General features: G+C 40.8%; 2 protein-coding genes across 2 annotated transcripts in view; one reads left to right on the forward strand and one right to left on the reverse strand.

The window, feature by feature from the left end:
• The window catches only part of LOC139370044 (zinc finger protein 345-like), a 637497-nt gene that overhangs the window by 362929 nt on the left and 253522 nt on the right, over positions 1-21046 (reverse strand). The window lies entirely within an intron of this gene.
• The window catches only part of LOC139370042 (zinc finger protein 678-like), a 267317-nt gene that overhangs the window by 143566 nt on the left and 102705 nt on the right, over positions 1-21046 (forward strand). The window contains exons 13-14 of the mRNA XM_071109343.1: positions 162-1024; positions 11064-12045. Of these exons, the coding sequence (XP_070965444.1) occupies positions 162-1024; positions 11064-12045 (1845 nt within the window). The remainder of the gene's footprint in view (positions 1-161; positions 1025-11063; positions 12046-21046) is intronic.

Consider the following 21046-nt stretch of genomic DNA (forward strand, 5'->3'; position numbering starts at 1 on the left):
TAACAAAATTTGGAAAAGGTGTATCATTCGTGTATCTATTTAAAAAAATAAACTGTCTTTGGCAGGAGAAAGACCAGACTCAGTGGAACCAGAGCCAGGGACGTCCAAACCCGCAAGACGACACCAGTGCTCCTACTGTGGAAAGGGTTGTAACGGGTTATGGGCCCTGAAACGACATGAGAGAATACACACAGGGGAGAAGCCTTATCACTGCTCCCAGTGTGGCAAGTGTTTTAACCATTTAGGGAACCTGAAACTACATGAGAGAATACACACAGGGGAGAAGCCTTACCACTGCTCCCAGTGTGGCAAGTGTTTTAACCGGTTAGGGAGCCTGAAACAGCATGAGAGAATTCACACGGAGAAGCCTTACCAGTGCTCCCAGTGTGGAAAGTGTTTCTACTGGTCAGGGGATCTGAAGAAACATGAGAGAATACACACAGGGGAGAAGCCTTACCACTGCTCCCAGTGTGGGAAGAGTTTTAGCGAGTTATTTCACCTGAAAAGACATGAGAGAATACACACGGAGAAGCCTTACCACTGCTCCCAGTGTGGAAAGTGTTTTAACCAGTCATGGAAGCTGAAACAGCATGAGAGAATACACACGGAGAAGCCTTTTCACTGCTCTCAGTGTGGCAAGTGTTTTAATCAGTTAGGGAACCTGAAACAGCATGAGAGAATACACACGGAGAAGCCTTTTCACTGCTCCCAGTGTGGAAAGTGTTTCAACCAGTCAGTGAAGCTGAAACGGCATGAGAGAATTCACAAAAGGGAGCCTTACCACTGCTCCCAGTGTGGCAAGTGTTTTAAGCAGTTCGGGAACCTGAAACTACATGAGAGAATACACACAGGGGAGAAGCCTTACCACTGCTCCCAGTGTGGCAAGTGTTTTAATCAGTTAGGGAACCTGAAACGGCATGAGAGAATTCACAAAAGGGAGAAGCCTTACCACTGCTCCCAGTGTGGCAAGTGTTTTAATCAGTTAGGGAACCTGAAACTACATGAGAGAATACACACGGGAGATGCCTTACCATTGCTCCCTGTGTGGAAAGTGTTTCAACCAGTTAGGGCACCTGAAACAACATGAGAGAATACACACAGGGGAGAACCCTCACCACTGCTCCCAGTGTGGAAAGAGTTTTAACCATTTATAGAACCTGAACGTTCATGAGCTAATACACACAGTTAAATGTTTTTCCAGAATCCACACAGGAGAGAGAAATTACTTCTCTTAGCATGTATATTGATATTTCACTTCTCATTTTTCTTACAATTCATCAGAGAACAAACACAGTGCTCCTGTTGTCTTATATTGTTGACTGATAATGTGTTTACCTGTTTTTACCAGATGAAATTGCTTCTTCCAATTATTGATAAACATGTACATGTTAAGAAAGGGACTGTTAGAACTGTTCTATGGATTGATGAGGAATTTAAAAACTGTATGTTTGAAAGAGTTGGGGCAAAAGGAGTGGCTAATAAGTCTGGCTGCACATCTGGCCGGCTGTTTTATGTACTGCAAATTGAGAAATTATGTGACCAAACTCAACAAAAATAATAAACTCATTAAGAAGCCAAGATCAATGATATAAAGAATGATGTAATAAAACATAATGAAAGAAAAGCAGTGCAAGTATTGAATTTTGTAAAGTTAGTGTGGGAGAGGTGGAACAATTGGTATCGATCAATAATGACAAACCTGGCATTGACAACTTAGATGGAAAGCTACTGAGGACAGTAGCTGACTATAACCACTCCTATATGTCATATTTTTAATATGAGCCTAGAGGAAAGTCTTTGTCCTCAGGCCTGGAGGGAAGCCAAAGTAATTCCACTACCCAAGAGTGGTAAAGCGGCCTTTACTGGTTCTAACAGCAGACCTATAAGCTGGCAGCCAGCTCTTAACAAACTGTTGGAAAAAATTGTGTTTCAACAAATACAATGCTATATATTTCTGTAAATGAACAAATGAACAACAGACTTTCAGCATGCTTATAGAGACGGGCACTCAACATGTACTGCACTAACACAAATGACTGATGATTGGTTGAGAGAAATTGATAACAAGAAGATTGTGGGAGCTCTATTGTTAGATTTCAGTGCAGCCTTTGATATTATTGACCATAACCTGTTGTTTAAGAATGTTTGTGCTATGGTTTTTCAACCTCTGCCATAATGTGGATTCAGAGCTATCTATCTGATAGAACTCGGAGGGTTTTTAATGGAAGCTTCTCTAATGTCAAACATATGAAGTGTGATGTACCGCAGGGCATCTCTCTAGGCCCTCTACTCTTTTCTATTTTTACCAATGGCCTGCCACTGGCATTAAACAAAGCATGTGTGTCCATGTATGCTGATGATTCAACTATATAACCCTTAACAAAGAGTTGCAGTCTGTTTTGGAATGCGTGGCCAGTAATAATCTGGTCCTGAACATCTCTAAAACTAAGAGCATTGTATTTGGTACAAATCATTCCTCAAGTTCTAGACCTCAGCTGAATCTGGTATTGAATTGTGTGGCTGTTGAATCAGTTGAGGAGACTAAATTACTTGGCATTACCTTAGATTGTAACTGTCATGGTCAAAACATATAGATTCAATGGTTGTAAAGATGGGGAGAGGTCTAGCCATAATAAAGAGATGCTCTTCTTTTTTGACACCACACTCCAAAAAGCAAGTTCTGCAGGCTCTAGTTTTGTCTAATCTTGATTATTGTCCAGTCGTGTGGTCCAGTGCTGCAAGGAAAGACCTAGTTAAGCTGCAGCTGGCCCAGAACAGAGTGGCACATTTGGCTCTTAATTGTAATCAGAAGGCTGATATAAATACTATGCATGCTAGTCTCTCTTGGCTAAGAGTTGAGGAGAGACTGACTGTATCACTTCTCTTTATAAGAGACATGAATGTGTTGAAAATCCCAAATTGTTTGCATAGTCTGTGAGGGAATTCCGCCCTATGTGCACAGAAGAGACCACAGGAAAACTTCTTTGATCAGAGGTTAGTTTGTTTAATAAGGATTGCAACCTGGAGTTTACACTTACAGCAATTTGCAAGCAAGACACTCAGTTCAAAAGATGATGTTTTCCCTTTTTATCCCCTACTGAGGATCACCCCGCCCAGGCTGATGTCCCTCAACTTTAATACCATATAAGTTTGTGTGTATGCATTGATATGTAGGCTACGTGTGCCTTTTACAAAATGTATGTAGTTCTGTCCTTGAGCTGTTCTTGTCTATTGATGTTGTGTGTCATGTTTTGCTAGCAACATTAACTAATGTCTATTGTTATTCTCAATGATCTTCCTGGCCTTATGAAATCCTAGCTAAATACAATGTTCGCACCAGTTTTCATGTCTTTGGTTTTGCAAACATTTGTTTATTAGATTATATTTCTCATTAAGAATTATGTTGTTTTAATTCTATATGGATCACGCCTGGCTTTGGTCATGTGTTCTCTTATGGGTGTCATGACCGTAGATTGCTTTGTATGTTTCTATTTTTTGTTTGTTCAGGGTGTGATGTGGGTGGGCATTCTATGTTGGTATTTATATGTGTTGGCCGGGTATGGTTCTCAATCAGGGACAGCTGTCTTTCGTTTCGTCAGAGCAAGAACCAAGCCATGAGGTGGAAGGAATTGTCCATAGAGCTCCGAGACAGGATTGTGTTGAGGCACAGATCTGGGGAAGGGTACCAAAACATTTCTGCAGCATTGAAGGCCCCTGATTTAGCCCCCTGCAGTAAAAGGTTATTCATGGGGTAAAATGATCTGTTTAAGTCATTAGTAAAGGGCACATCGTTAAAGAATACAGTTATCTTTTATTTTGTGGTCTATATCCTCTCATATCATCATTTATTCCTTCATAAACCGAAAACATATGTACCTAAACACAACATGTGTTCAAGGGCCCCTCTAGGTTCACGACCTCTTGACCATTATATCTGGATAGCTCACAACTATTTTTTAAGGTCAAAAGTGATCTGTTTAGGTCATCAGTAAAGGAAGCATAGTTAGAGTACAATGATCCTTTCAAAGACTGAGACATCCCCCGGACATCTCCCCCTATAACTCTTTTTTTTAAAAATTGTATTATCTGTTTAGGTCGTTAATAAAACAGATGTTTTCAAAGACACCTGGGGGACCAGGTTGTTAATTATTTTGTGTCCATGTAGTTCCCCTGTGTGCAAGGGCCCCCTAGATTCACAACTTCTTAACCCTTAACATTCCCATCCAAGGGGAGAGAAAGAGGGAGAGAGAAAGAGAGAGAAATGTAGTACAGTCATTTAAACATACATATTACAATTGTTAAAGTTTACTATGTAATATTAAATACATGATTGAGTCCTTGAATGAAGAGATGGAGATAAAACTGTCCAGTTTGAGTGTTTCTTGCAGCTTGTTCCCATCGCTAGCTGCAGCGAACTGAAAAGAGAAGCGACCCAGGGATGTGTGTGCTTTGGGGACCTTTAACAGAATGTGGCTGGCAGAATGGGTGTTGTATGTGGAGGATGAGGGCTGCAGTAGTTATCTTAGATAGGGGTGAGTGAGGCCTAAGAGGGTTTTATAAATAAGCATTAAACCAGTGGGTCTTGCGGCTGGTATACAGAGACAACCAGTTTACAGAGTATAGAGTGCAGTGATGTGTCCTATAAGCAGCATTGGTGGCAAATCTGATGGCCGAATGGTAAAGAACATCTTGCCGCTCTTTGTATCCTACCATGACTATATCAACCCACCTCCATGTGTTGGCACTATCATGTATCCTACCATGACTATATCAACCCTACTCCATGTGTTGTCACTATCATGTATCCTACCATGACTATATCAACCCTACTCCATGTGTTGTCACTATCATGTATCCTACCATGACTATATCAACCCTACTCCATGTGTTGTCACTATCATGTATCCTACCATGACTATATCAACCCTACTCCATGTGTTGTCACTATCATGTATCCTACCATGACTATATCAACCCTACTCCATGTGTTGTCACTATCATGTATCCTACCATGACTATATCAACCCTACTCCATGTGTTGTCACTATCATGTATCCTACCATGACTATATCAACCCTACTCCATGTGTTGTCACTATCATGTATCCTACCATGACTATATCAACCCTACTCCATGTGTTGTCACTATCATGTATCCTACCATGACTATATCCAACTCAACTCCATGTGTTGTCACTATCATGTATCCTACCATGACTATATCAACCCTACTCCATGTGTTGTCACTATCATGTATCCTACCATGACTATATCCAACTCAACTCCATGTGTTGCCACTATCATGTATCCTACCATGACTATATCCAACTCAACTCCATGTGTTGCCACTATCATGTATCCTACTTGGCTGAAGCTTTGATCCAGTGGAAGAAGTATTGAGGAGCAGGGAGGTTAAAGGTCACTTCAGGAAACAGCTGTTACTCTACACTATCCCTAGATAATACAGTAATGAGAGAAAATGTATAGAATATTTATGGCTCTATAACATCTCTATCTATATATAACATCTCTATCTAATCCGTTTTATTGAACCTAATTCCATTTTCTCTGTTTAGTTTTTCCAGGTTTCTGATTTGTCCCTGTTTGTCTGTTTTTGTCTCTAAATCACACTGTTAATAGAAAACAACAACATTGGATGTTCTAAGTCCACAACAATACTTAAACCACATCAGGAGAACACGTTTGAAGTCTGAGAAAAATCTAAGACATGTTCATTTTTATGTGTAGATACCCTTTAATTGAAGTGACACCAGCAAGAGCCTTGTTTGGTTAGTGGTGTCTCTGTAGCACACATGTGATTGCAGAGTCTGCTGAAAAATCACTGGATTGATGCTAATAGTCATGGTATCATTCTGCCAGGGAGGCATACACTACTTTGTAGTTAACATTTAATTGACAAGGTTTTTTGGGAAAGCTTTTCCATCAACCAGAAGATGGTTGTCATTAGCATCATCGCTAACAGCTACACATAGTGGTAGACAAATGCACTCAGACAGGGGCATTTCCTGGCTGTTTCCTCTTCAGAAAGTTGAAGGAAAATACAAATCACTGAGGCTAATTTAACAATGACTTGCAGGCAGTCGGTTCAGAATAACGATGACAAAAATGGAAAAGTCTTTAATCTGTCACCTAATCCTACCTAACGGGCAGGTCAGCCCTGGAGTAAAGTATTGGCTGTAACAAGTAAGAGAAAACATAACATCTGGTTCTTTTAAAATTTCTTCGCATGACATGGCTTGCCAGAATAAACATTGTTATTAATATTTTTCCAAACTGCGTTACCCACTCCAGTCAGCAGAGAGCGATATGAGTCTTTCAGGTGATGCTGCTTGCGTGACGTATAATCTAGTGGACGGAACTGGAGGCTTCTTCAACAGCGACAAAAGGCTTCTGATTCAACGAACGTGTTGCTTTGCTCGCGAACATAACGTTGAGTCTTTGAAGCTCTTTAGACCAATCTTGTGTATATTACTCTTAGTGTTTTGAATATAATTATGTTTACCCATCTACTAGTTCATTTTAACGTCATTTGCTCTTTAAATTACCAAATGTGTTACTAAATTGATACTGCATTAGGCTAATCGACCGGAGCATGAGCTCACAAAGCTCGACCGAGAAAGAAGCTCTGGTGAAAGGAGTGGAAGAAGCTTTCAGGATGAAAAGGGAGGAAGAGGACGCTATTACATTGAAAGAAGAAGAGGATGATATTACAGTGAAAGAGGAAGATGGGAAAGAGGTTGTCAAAGTGGAAGGGGAGGAGGTAGAAGCTTTCAGAATCAAAAAGGAGGAAGATGCCATAACATTGAAAGAAGAGAATGTAGTGAAAGAAGAGGAAGAACCTTTTGGAGTAAAAGAGGAAGAGGAGGCTATCTCAATAAAAAAGGAGGAAGACGTTTTGGGAGTGAAAGCGGAGGAGGCTGAAGATCAGACTACCACCAGTGAGTACTGTCTTAAAAACAGGGACACTATGTAGTTCTTGAAATAATGTATTGTTTTAAAGGGGCATTCTACTTCATTTCAACACTTGAATATGTTGTTCAGTACTGTGGGAATTGTTTAAGGGGCAATCTGCCATTGGTCATATGTTTTTGGGACTTCGATGTATTGAATTCTCATTCTCCATGTGGTCTACATTAAAGTTCACCTCATCTAATATAACAGGCTTTTAAAATCTACTTAAAATATCAAAGGGATGTAAAGGCACCCATTTTGTGGAAATGACCCTTTACATTTGCAACACAAACAATATTTAACAAAATCATGATGGAAGTGGCCATTTTAGACATATTCATGCCTCTTGATTGTAATAGACGGTCATAAGTTTACCGTCTGTTTGCTGTTCTCGTTCACACAGGAGAGAGACGTGACTATCGTGGATCCTCTGGGGAGCATCAACAACATCCTGATCCTGCTGACGAGGCAGAGAAGAGTCTCTCCAGATCAGAACACCAGATGGTACAGCTTGGTCTGGTCTAGCATACAGCTTGCTCTATCGGGGTCTGGGCTGGATTTCTGTAAAGCATTTCATGACAACAGTGGCATCAGCATCCATAATGATATGTGTCTGTGTCCCCTCTTTATGGTTACCAGGACAACGCTAGCCCTTCCTCCCTCCCGGAGTCCCCGTGTCGTACCTCTCCCAGTAGCGCCTTACTGCTGGGTAGGAAGAGGTTGTCTGTGCTGCTGGTGGACTGCAGGAAAACAACGGGGCTGAGTGTAACTGTGAGAGGAGGAGAAGAGAAGAAAGGATCAGATTTGACTCACCGAAGTAAGTGCTGTAGTTCAGTTTGAACAAATAAATAGATCTGCCCACTGGTATCTGTTACCAGGACAACCAGCAGAGTTCTGTTAGTTGACAAGAAGATAGACTGGTGGATATGGATGTTATGAATATCATAACACTGAAAAGGATTCTACCAATGAAAAGAGAGGAACCAATAGACCATATAAAACCTTGATAAAAGTTAGCTTTAGAGAGGAACCAATAGACCATATAAAACCTTGATGAAAGTTCGCTTTTGAGAGAAACCAATAGACCATATAAAACCTTGATAAAAGTTTGCTTTAGAGAGGAACCAATAGACCATATAAAACCTTGATAAAAGTTAGCTTTAGAGAGGAACCAATAGACCATATAAAACCTTGATAAAAGTTAGCTTTAGAGAGGAACCAATAGACCATATAAAACCTTGATAAAAGTTAGCTTTAGAGAGACACCAATAGACCATATAAAACCTTGATGAAAGTTAGATTTAGAGAGAAACCAATAGACCATATAAAACCTTGATGAAAGTTAGCTTTAGAGAGGAACCAATAGACCATATAAAACCTTGATAAAAGTTCGCTTTAGAGAGAGAGTTTCAAGATGATCCAATGTAAGGTGCTTGTTTTACAAAAACTTTTCCTTAAAAATGATGACCTTTCAATCTTTACCAACGACATGCCAACGACATTTGAGTAAAGCCAGTGTGTCTGTATGCGGATGACTCAACACTGTACACGTCAGCTACCACGGAAACTGAAATGACAGCAACACTTACAAAGAGCTGCAGTGAGTTTCAGAATGGGTGTCAAGGAATAAGTTAGTCCTAAATATTTCAGATTACCTTAAATTACATGGCCTACTATGCATTATGGAGTCTTAAAGGAGGCCTGTAGCATCTAATGATGAAACATTATGGAGTCTTAAAGGACTGTAGCACCTAATGATGAAACATTATGGAGTCTTAATGGAGGGCTGTAGCATCTAATGATGAAACATTATGGAGTCTTAAAGGAGGACTGTAACATCTAATGATGAAACATTATGGAGTCTTAAAGGAGGACTGTACCATCTAATGATGAAACATTATGGAGTCTTAAAGGAGGACTGTAGCATCTAATGATGAAACATTATGGAGTCTTAAAGGAGGACTGTAGCATCTAATGATGAAACATTATGGAGTCTTAAAGGAGGACTGTAGCATCTAATGATGAAACATTATGGAGTCTTAAAGGAGGACTGTAGCATCTAATGATGAAACATTATGGAGTCTTAAATGAGGACTGTAGCATCTAATGATGAAACATGATGGAGTCTTAAAGGAGGACTGTAGCATCTAATGATGAAACATTATGGAGTCTTAAAGGAGGACTGTAGCATCTAATGATGAAACATTATGGAGTCTTAAAGGAGGACTGTAGCACCTAATGATGAAACATTATGGAGTCTTAATGGAGGACTGTAGCCTTAAGTGTTCTTAAGGAAGTGTGTACAGTCGTGGCCAAAATGTTTGAGAATGACACAAATGTTAATTTTCACAAAGTCTGCTGCCTCAGTTTGTATGATGGCAATTTGCATATACTCCAGAATGTTATGAAGAGTGTTCAGATGAATTACAAAGTCCCTCTTTGCCATGCAAATGGACTGATCCCACCCCCACCCCCCACCCCCACCCCCCACCCCAAACTGGAAGCTTCAAAAGGAGGGTGGTGCTTGGAATCATTGTTCTTCCTCTGTCACCCATGGTTACCTGCAAGGGAACACGTGCCGTCATCATTACTTTGCACAAAAAGGGCTTCACAGGCAAGGATATAGCTGCCAGTAAGATTGCACCTAAATCAACCATTTATCGGTTCATCAAGAACTTCAAGGAGAGCGGTTCAATTGTTGTGAAGAAGGCTTCAGGGCACCCAAGAAAGTCCAGCAAGTGCCAGGACCATCTCCTAAAGTTGATTCAGCTGCGGGATCGGGGCACCACCAGTACAGAGCTTGCTCAGGAATGTCAGCAGGCAAATGTGAGTGCATCTGCACGCACAGTGAAGAGAAGACTTTTGGTGTCAAAAATGGCCGCAAAGAAGCCACTTCTCTCCAGGAAAAACATCAGGGACAGACTGATATTCTGTAAAAGTTACAGGGATTGGACTGCTGAGGACTGGGGTAAAGTCATTTTCTCTGATGAATCCCCTTTCCGAATGTTTAGGGCATCCGGAAAAAAGCTTGTCTGGAGAAGACAACCCTCAGTCCTGTGTCATGCCAACAGTAAAGTATCCTGAGACCATTCATGTGTGGGGTTGCTTCTCAGCCAAGGGTGTCGGCTCACTCACAATGTTGCCTAAGAACACAGCCATGAATAAAGAATGGTACCAACACATCCTCCGAGAGCAACTTCTCCCAACCATCCAGGAACAGTTCGGTGGCGAACAATGCCTAAATATTTTGGGTCCATGGCCAGGAAACTCCCCAGACCTTAATCCTATTGAGAACTTGTGACCAATCATCAAGAGGCGGGTGGACAAACAAAATCCCACGAATTCTGACAAAATCCAAGCATTGATTATGCAAGAATGGGCTGCCATCAGTCAGGATGTGGCCCAGAAGTTAATTGACAGCATGCCAGGGCGGATTGCAGAGGGTCAACACTGCAAATATTGACTCTGCATCAACTTCATGTCATTGTAAATAAAAGCCTTTGACACTTATGAAATGCTTGTAATTTTACTTCAGCATTCTATAGTAACATCTGACTAAAATATCTGAAGACACTGAAGCAGCAAACTCTGTGGAAAGTAATATATTTCATTCTCAAAACTTTTGGCCATGACTGTAGGTCGCATTCTGTATCATACAGCTATGAAAGTTATATATTTAGAACTACCAGCTCGATTGGAATCCAGTGACGTCTGTGTCTTGAGTGTCCGAGAACTATTTATTTATTTGTGTTCTGACTTGTAAAACAGAATGAATAAATAAGTAATGTAATTACCAGGAAACTCTACAACATTTGTTTTAAATTCACAATAAGATTGTTAAAACTGGCCTTAGGTTATTGAGGGATCTGATTAGGATTTACCCTCGTAGCAAGGCCGTTTTATCATGTGGAGATTTCATTCGGGTCTCTATTTTTCTTTTAAACACTGTCTTTGGCAGGAGACCGACCAGACTCAGAGGAACCAGAGCCAGGGATGTCCAAACCAGCAAGAAGACACCAGTGCTCTTACTGTGGAAAGGGTTGTAAATGGTTAGGGGCCCTGAAACTACATGAGAGAATACACACAGGGGAGAAGCCTTACCACTGCTCGCAGTGTGGCAAGTGTTTCAACCAGTCAGGGACCCTGACACAACATGAGAGAATACACACAGGGGAGAAGCCTTACCACTGCTCGCAGTGTGGCAAGTGTTTCAACCGGTCAGGACACCTGAAAGCTCACGAGCTAGTACACACAGGGGAGAAGCCGTACCATTGCTCCCAGTGTGGCAAGTGTTTTAACCAGTTAGGGAGCCTGAAACAACATGAGAGAATACACACAGGGGAGAAGCCTTACCACTGCTCCCAGTGTGGCAAGTGGTTCAGCCAGTCAGGGGATCTGAAAAAACACAAAAGAATACACACAGAGAAGCCTTACCACTGCTCGCAGTGTGGCAAGTGTTTTAACCAGTTAGGGACCCTGAAACAACATGAGCTAGGACACACAGGTGAGAAGCCTTTCCACTGCTCCCAGTGTGCCAAGTGTTTCAGCCAGTCACGTTATCTGAAAAAACACGAAAAAATACACACAGGGGAGAAGCCGTACCACTGCTTCCAGTGTGGAAAGTGTTTCAACCAGTCAGGGGATCTGGAAAAACACGAAAGAATACACACAGGGGAGACGCCGTACCACTGCTCCCAGTGTGGCAAGTGTTTCAACCAGTCAGGGGATCTGGAAAAACACGAAAGAATACACACAGGGGAGACGCCGTCCCACTGCTCCCAGTGTGGCAAGTGTTTCAACCAGTCAGGGGATCTGAAAAAACACGAAAGAATACACACAGGGGAGAAGCCTTACCACTGCTCCTACTGTGGAAAGTGTTTCAACCAGTCAGGGGATCTGAAAAAACATGAAAGAATACACACAGGGGAGAAGCCTTTCTACTGCTCCCAGTGTGGCAAGTGTTTTAACCAGTCAGGGAACCTGAAACAACATGAGAGAATACACGCAGGAGAGAAGCCTTACCACTGCTCCCAGTGTGGAAGGCGTTTTTACCAGAAAAACAGCCTGAACCAACATGAGAAAATACACAGAGGGGAGATGCATTACCACTCCTCACAGGGTGCAAAGCTTTTGCCCATTTAGGAAGCCTGAAAGAACACATTAGACTGCACACAGAGGAGAAGGCTTAGAAAAGCTCAGACTGTGGGAAAACATATTACTCATAACAGTCACTTAAACGTCATTAGAGAATCCACACAGGAGAGAGAAATTACTTCTCTTAGCGTGTATATTGATATTTCACATCTCATTGACTCACAACTCATCAGAGAACATACACAGTGCTCCCGTTGTCTTATATTGTTGACTGATAATGTGTTTTTCTGTTTTTACCATATGAAATTGCTTCTTCCAATTATTGATAAACATGTACCTGTTAAGAAACTGACTGTTAGAACTGTTAAGGCTCCATGGATTGATGAGGAATTTAAAAACTGTATGTTTGAAAGAGTTGGGGCAAAAGGAGTGGCTAATAAGTCTGGCTGCACATCTGGCCGGCTGTTTTATGAACTGCAAATTGAGAAATGATGTGACCAAACTCAACAAAAATAATCAACTTTATTATGAAGCCAAGATCAATGATATAAAGAATGATGAAAAAAACCTTGTAAAAAACATAATGATAGAAAAGCAGTGCAAGTATTGAATTTTGTGAAGTTAGTGTGGGAGAGGTGGAACAATTGTTACCGATCAATAATGACAAACCTCCTGGCATTGACAACTTAGATGGAAAGCTACTGAGGACAGTAGCTGACTCTATAGCCACTCCTATCTGTCATATTTTTAACATGAGCCTAGAGGAAAGTCTTTGTTTTCAGGCCTGGAGGGAAGCCAAATTAATCCACTACCTAGTCATGTAAGACTGGAACTCTTAGTTCCCTTCATCCATCTGTTACCTAAAATATAGTTTCAACACACAGACATCTGACTTTGTACAGTTGACCTTTTCATGCACTTGCAAGGTGTCTACCACTGATTCTTTATCTCAAGCTAAAGCAAAACATGAATCATTGTACTTTTGTCATCACAGGTGTTCCTGTAATGTACAGATATCATCAAAGTTCTTACAAGTCAAATGACACACATCTCTGACACACACACTTATCCCACCAGACATGCCACCGGGGGTCTTTTCACAGTTCACAAGATTCCAGAACAAATTCAAGAAAGCGTACAGTATTATATAGGGCCCTTATTGCATGGAACTTCCTTCCATCTCATATTGCTCAAATAAATAGCAAACCTGGTTAAAAAAAAACAGATAAAGCAACACCTCTCCCCTATTTGACCTAGGTAGTTTGTGTATATGCATTGATATGGAGGCTACGTGCGCCTTTTGCAAAATGTATGTAGTTCTGTCCTTGAGCTGTTCTTGTCTATTGATGTTCTGTATTATTGTCACGCCATAGAGGTTTTTATTCTCTATTTTGGTTGGGCCAGGGTGTGACTCAGGTGGGAATTCCAGTTTCTTTATTTCTATGTTTTCTATTTCTTTGTTTTTTTGGCCAGTGTGGTTCCCAATCGGAGGCAGCTGTCTATCGTTGTCTCTAATTGGGAATCATACTTAGGCAGCCTTTTTCCACCTGTGTTTTTTGGGTAGTTGTTTTCTGTATAGTTGATTTGCCTTACAGAACTGTTCGTTCTTCTCTTTGTTATTTTGTTCTAATGTTTTTTGATTAAATAAAAATCATGAACACTTACCACGCTGCGCTTTGGTCCATGCCTTCCGACGAGAGACGTGACAATTATGTGTCATGTTTTGTGTTGACCGCAGGAGGGGTAGCTGCTGCTTTTGCAACAGCTGATGGGGATCCAAGTAAAATACCAAATACCAAACTCTGTTGTTCTCTCTGAGCTCAGAAATAAAGAATCTTGGTTTGACTTGATGCTTGGCATCATTGTCCATTTGAAAGACCCATTTGCGACCAAGCATTAACTTCCTGACTGATGTCTTGAGATGTTGCTTCAATATATTCACATAATTTTCCTACCCCATGATGCCATCTATTTTGTGAAGTGCCCCAGTCCTTCCTGCAGCGAAGCACCCCCACAACGTGATGCTGCCACCTGTGTGCTTCACGGTGGGGATGGATGGTGTTCTTCGGCTTGCAAGCATCCCCCTTTTTCCTCCGAACATAACGATGGTCATTATGTCCAAACAGTTCTATTTTTGTTTCATCAGACCAGAGGACGCCTTCAGGCGTTTGGAAATCGCTCCCAAGGATGAACCAGACTTGTGGAGGTCTACCATTTTTTTCTGAGATCTTGGCAGATTTGTATTTATTTTCCCATGATGTCAAGTAAAGAGGCACTGAGTTTCAAGGTAGGTCTTGAAATACATTCACAGGTGCTCTTCCAATTGACTCATGATGTCAATTAGCCTATCAGAAGCTATAGACATAATCTTCTGGAATTTTCCAAGGCTGTTTAAAGGCACAGTCAACTTAGTGTATGTAAACTTCTGACCCACTGGGATTGTGTAATAATCTGTCTGTAAACAATTGTTGGAAAAATGAATTTTGTCGTTAACACAGATGTCCTAACCGACTTGCCAAAACGATTGTTTGTTAACAAGAAATGTGTGGAGTGGTTGAAAATGTGTTTTAATGACTCCAACCTAAGTGTATGTAATCTTTGACTTCAACTGTAAATACTGTATCCTTCACTATCTATTCTTCACTATATATTGCATCTTAACTGCTGTGTTTCTGCTCATCCATGTTTTATACTTCTATATTTCCCATTCCTTTACTGGATTATGTGTATTAGGTTTAGTTGTGGAATTTGTTAGATATTATCTGTTTGATACTGCTGTACTGTCGGATCTAGAAGCATAAGCATTTCACTACACTCACAATAACATCTGCTAACCCTGTGCATGTGACCAATAACATCTGCTAACCATGTGCATGTGACCAATAACATCTGCTAACCATGTGTATGTGACCATAACATCTGCTAACCATGTGTATGTCACCAATAACATCTGCTAACCATGTATATGCGACCATTAACATCTGCTAACCATGTGTATGTGACCAATAACATCTGCTAACCATGTGTATGTGACCATAACATCTGCTAACCATGTGTATGTCACCAATAACATTTGCTAACCATGTGTATGTGACCAATAACATCTGCTAACCATGTGTATGTGACCAATAACATCTGCTAACCATGTGTATGTGACCAATAACATCTGCTAACCATGTGTATGTGACCAATAACATCTGCTAACCATGTGTATGTGACCAATAACATCTGCTAACCATGTGTATGTGACCAATAACATCTGCTAACCATGTGTATGTGACCAATAACATCTCCTAACCATGTGTATGTGACCAATAACATCTGCTAACCATGTGCATGTGACCAATAACATCTGCTAACCATGTATATGTCACCAATAACATCTGCTAACCATGTGTATGTGACCAATAACATCTGCTAACCATGTGTATCTGACCAATAACATCTGCTAACCATGTGTATGTGACCATAACATCTGCTAACCATGTGTATGTGACCAATAACATCTGCTAACCATGTGTATGTCACCAATAACATCTGCTAACCATGTGTATGTCACCAATAACATCTGCTAACCATGTGTATGTCACCAATAACATCTGCTAACCATGTGTATGTCACCAATAACATCTGCTAACCATGTGTATGTGACCAATAACATCTGCTAACCATGTGTATGTGACCAATAACATCTGCTAACCATGTGTATGTCACCAATAACATCTGCTAACCATGTGTATGTCACCAATAACATCTGCTAACCATGTGTATGTCACCAATAACATCTGCTAACCATGTGTATGTGACCAATAACATCTGCTAACCATGTGTATGTGACCAATAACATCTGCTAACCATGTGTATGTGACCAATAACATCTGATAACCATGTGTATGTCACCAATAACATCTGCTAACCATGTGCATGTGACCAATAACATCCACTAACCATGTGTATGTGACCAATAACATCTGATTTGATTTGAACAAAACAAATCCATGTGACATTTGATCAATGTGGAAAACGGATTGGATTTGTAAAAATCCATCTACAAAAGGTATTTGTATTAATTTTCACACAACTGGTAACCAGTGACTGGTGACATTTTGTGTTTCACCCAACTTGCAACCTAAATCCAATGACGGTGGACATTTTGTGTTGATTTCATGTTGAATTCACTTTAGTTGACGAATCAAAGAAATGTAAATAGAAACTAGATGTTGAACTGACATCTGTGCCCAGTGGGCTGGTTTGAATAAGCGGCAGGTGTTGGATCAATTAGTAGCATTAGTAGCTAAATTTCCGTGCAATTGTAACGGATGTGAAACGGCTAGCTTAGTTAGCGGTGCGCGCTAAATAGCGTTTCAATTGGTGACGTTACTTGCTCTGAGACCTTGAAGTCGTAGTTCCCCTTGCTCTGCAAGGGCCGCGGCTTTTGTGGAGCGATGGGTAACGATGCTTCGAGGGTGACTGTTGATGTGTGCAGAAGGTCCCTGGTTCGGGCCCTGGTTCGCGACAGATTTTCATGTGAATATTCTCAAATCTGCATAAAACAATATACGCATTTTCCCACCGGAAATGTTTGCATCAAACAGGTTTATTGCGGATAAAAGTCTTTGCATGATAAAGTAGTGCACGGAAAAAAATGTTTTCCTGTTGAATTCCCATGTACTGAATGAAAAATGCAAGTTAAATGGGTTTCCATTGCATTTTCAACTCTACTGAGGGTTTTGAAAAACCGTTGAGTTATATAGCAAAAGTCCTCTTGTCCCGTGCACTGTAGCCAACAGCTCAAAGATACAGTGTTGGTAGGCTACCTACATGATGAGATTATTATGGATAAGAATGGAATGTCTGAGTAGCTCTATATGATGTCATAATACACCCCTCCGATAATCAAGTGATGTTCACATGTGATGCATTTGCTCCATTGTTTACATTTAAATGGGAGGCCCACTCTGATGATGTATATCTTACATCGTGGGGCTTTAAATGAAAAGTATGGTGACATTTTAGTGTGGCTTGAAATAAATAGGATTATTAATCATAAACTCCTATAGCAACAATACACTGTGGCTTTGACTTCAAGAGAATGGGTGGTGGTGCTACTCTATAGGTAAAACTGTCCAATATGAATGTTCAATACACACAATAGGTTGATCGGTAGCTAGTTAGCTAGCTGTACAGTCTAATACGAATGTTCAATACACACAATAGGTTGATAAGTAGGCAGTTAGCTGCTTAGACGCTGACACAGCAAGAAGAAAAGAACAAGAAAAATCCAGTTATAAACGTGTTTTCAATGCATTTCTATGGGCAATATTAGTAAAGCCCAAATTCAATATTTTATTTATTTATTTATATGTATATACAGTACCAGTCAAACGTTTGGACACATCTACTCATTCCAGATATTTTCATTATTTTTACTTTTTTCTGCTTTGTAGAATAATAGTGAAGACATCAAAACTATGAAATAACATATATAGAATCATGTAGTAACCAAAAAAGTGTTTAACAAATCTAAATATATTTTATGTTTGAGAGTCTTCAAAGTGCCCACCCTTTGCCTTGATGACAGCTTTGCTGTCGGATGGATCAATATCCATGATATGGATGAAGCCTGATTTGGAATGTCTGAGTAGTTCTATATGATGTCATAATACACCCCTCCGATAATCAAGTGATGTTCACATGTGATGCATTTGCTCCATTGTTTACATTTAAGTTGGAGGCCCACTCTGATGATGTATGTCTTACATAGTGGGGCTTTAAATGAAAAGTATGGTGACATCTTAGTGGGGCTTGAAATGAATAGGATTATTAATCATAAACTCCTATAGCAACAATACACTGTGGCTTAGACTTCAAGAAGAGAATGGGCTGATGGGTGGTGGTGCTACTCTATAGGTAAGGCTGTCCAATATGAATGTTCAATACACACAATAGGTTGATCGGTAGCTAGTTAGCAAGCTGTCCAGTCTAATACAAATGTTCAATACACACAATAGGTTGATCAGTAGCCAGCTAGCTGCTACGCCTTTAGCTGGACGGCTAGCTAACACATTAGCTAGCTAACACAGCTAGCTATCAACAAAGTCAAAATGGACTCCAGGCCTGGTGGTGGCAGTAGTGCAAATACAACCACTGTTTACCGGAGCTTCCTGAGTGAAAAATAATTTGGCTATATAAAGAGGGCACGACAAACCCTAATCCCCCTCAGGAGACTGAAAAGGTTTGGCATGGGTCCTCAGATCACAACGCAGGGCCAGACGGATTACCAGGACGTGTACTCAGAGCATGCGCTGACCAACTGGCAACTGTCTTCACTGACATGTTCAACCTCTCCCTGTCTGTAATACCAACATGTTTCAAGCAGACCACCATAGTCCCTGTGCCCAAGAACACCAAGGTAACCTACCTAAATGACTACCGACCCATGTCACTCACGTATGTAGCCATGAAGTGCTTTGAAAGGCTGGTCATCTCTGTGAAGATGGGAGAACCTTCCAGAAGGACAACCACCTCTGCAGCACTCTGCCAGTCTGGCCTTTATGGTAGAGTGGCCAGACGGAAGCCACTCCTCAGTAAAAGGCACATGACAGCCCACTTAGAGTTTGCCAAAAGGCACCCAAAAGATTCTCAGACCATGAGAAACAGGATTCTCTGTTCTGATGAAATCAAGATTGTACAATGGCCTGAATGCCAAGTGTGACGTCTGGAGGAAACCTGGCACCCTCCCTACGGTGAAGCATGGTGGTGGCAGAATTATGCTGTGAGGATGTTTTTCAGCGGCAGGGACTGGAAGGCTAGTCACAATTGAGGCAAATATGAACAGAGTAAAGGACAGAGAGATCCTTGATGAAAACCTGCTCCAGAGATCTCAGGACCTCAAACTGGGGCGAAGGTTCACCTTCCAACAGGACAACGACCCTAAGCACACAGCCAAGATAACACAGGAGTGACTTCAGGACAAGTCTCTGAATGTCCTTGAGTGGCCCAGCCAGAGCCCGGACTTAAACCTGATCGAACATCTCTGGAGAGACCTGAGAATAGCTGTGCAGCAACATTCCCAATCCAACCTGACAGAGTTTGAGAGGATCTGCAGAGAAGAATGGGAGAAGCTACCCAAATACAGGTGTGCCAAGCTTGTGTTGTCATACCCAAGAAGGCTTGAGGCTGTAATCACTGCCAAACGTGCTTCAACAAAGTACAGAGTAAAGGGTCTGACGTCGGTGTAACGTAACAAAATCTGGATTTCCGAATGCTGTCCTCTCCAAATGTAGCTGTATTTTATTGGTTGGAATTGTTTTAAGATGGCCATACTGTGGATTATTTAGCTGTTTGATGTTTAATTCTAGGACCCCTTTAGGTATATATATATATATGTGTAATACCAGTCAAAAGTTTGGACACTTCAAAACCTTAGTCCTTAAAAAAAAGAAAAATCCAGTTATAAACGTGTTTTCAATGCATTTCTATGGGCAATATTAGTAAAGCCCAAATTCAATATTTAATTTATTTATTTATATATATATATATATACAGTACCAGTCAAAAGTTTGGACACACCTACTCATTCCAGACATTTTATTTTATAGAATCATGTAGTAACAAAAAAAGTGTTAAACAAATCTGAATATATTTTATGTTTGAGAGTCTTCAAAGTAGCCACCCTTTGCCTTGATGACAGCTTTGCACTCTTGGTAATGTAGAAAAAAGTTAAAATAAAGAAAAACCCTGCAATGAGTTGGTGTGTCCAAACTTCTGACTGGTACTGAAATATATTTATATATATATATTTAAATCAAATATTGAATTTGGGCTTTACTAATATTGCCCATAGAAATGCATTGAAAAACACATTTAATAACTGGAAAAAAATACATATATTTGTTTTACGTAATAAGGTTTTGAAGTGTCTGTCCTATATCTAGGCAATATAAGAAACCTCAGGTAATATTTTATTGTTTTACATATATTTAACCCCTTATTTTGGGGGGCACAAAACTACCTCCGTACTTCCATGTGTGTGTATAGGTTACCTTCAAATGAGTTCCGATGATCAACATAGAGAACACACTTTCACAACCCTCCCAAACCTCTCTACAACATCCCCAACAAACACCTTCACAACCCTCCCAAACCTCTCTACAACATCCCCAACAAACACCTTCACAACCCTCCCAAACCTCTCTACAACATCCACAAACACCTTCACAACCCTCCCAAACCTCTCTACAACATCCCCAACAAACACCTTCACAACCCTCCCAAACCTCTCTACAACATCCCCAAACACCTCCACAACCCTCACAAACCTCACAACATCCCCAAACACCTCCACAACCCTCACAAACCTCACAACATCCCCAAACACCTCCACAACCCTCACAAACGTCTCTACAACATCCTGACATCTGGAGATATCAGTGGTCACTCTTCATCAAGAGCAGGTATGATGAATCTCTCATCTCAGACATTACAACTAATGTGCTGTGAGATTAAATGCTGTAATGCTGGAGAAAATCAATTGTAACTATTTATGCAATGGACAAATCTTTCTCTCTCTAGATTGCCCTCCATTAGACTCTCCTGGTGCAGGACAGAGTCAGAGTGCTGGTAATTTTCATGTCTACTGATTTCAATGGTGTCAGAAGTCTCAGAAGTGATGCGTAGCACCAGATTTAGCCAACAGCTCATTTACATCTGTCCAAGAGAAGATTTGAGGCCATCTAGATGTGTCTCTCTGAGGCCCACCGGAAGTGATGCAACATTTGAGGTTTTGTAGAGAGCTGCTGCTGACACCATGTCCTCTGTTGCTATGGTTACTCTGATCACTTTCTTACTCAGTCTTTCCTTTACCACACATTATTATGTATATTCTCTGTCTGTCAGCTGACAGACCCTACCAACCAACTGACAGACCCTACCAACCAACTGACAGACCCTACCAACCAACTGACAGACCCTACCAACCA

The sequence above is a fragment of the Oncorhynchus clarkii genome, chromosome 17, assembly GCF_045791955.1.
Source record: "Oncorhynchus clarkii lewisi isolate Uvic-CL-2024 chromosome 17, UVic_Ocla_1.0, whole genome shotgun sequence".
Lineage (NCBI taxonomy): Eukaryota > Metazoa > Chordata > Actinopteri > Salmoniformes > Salmonidae > Oncorhynchus > Oncorhynchus clarkii.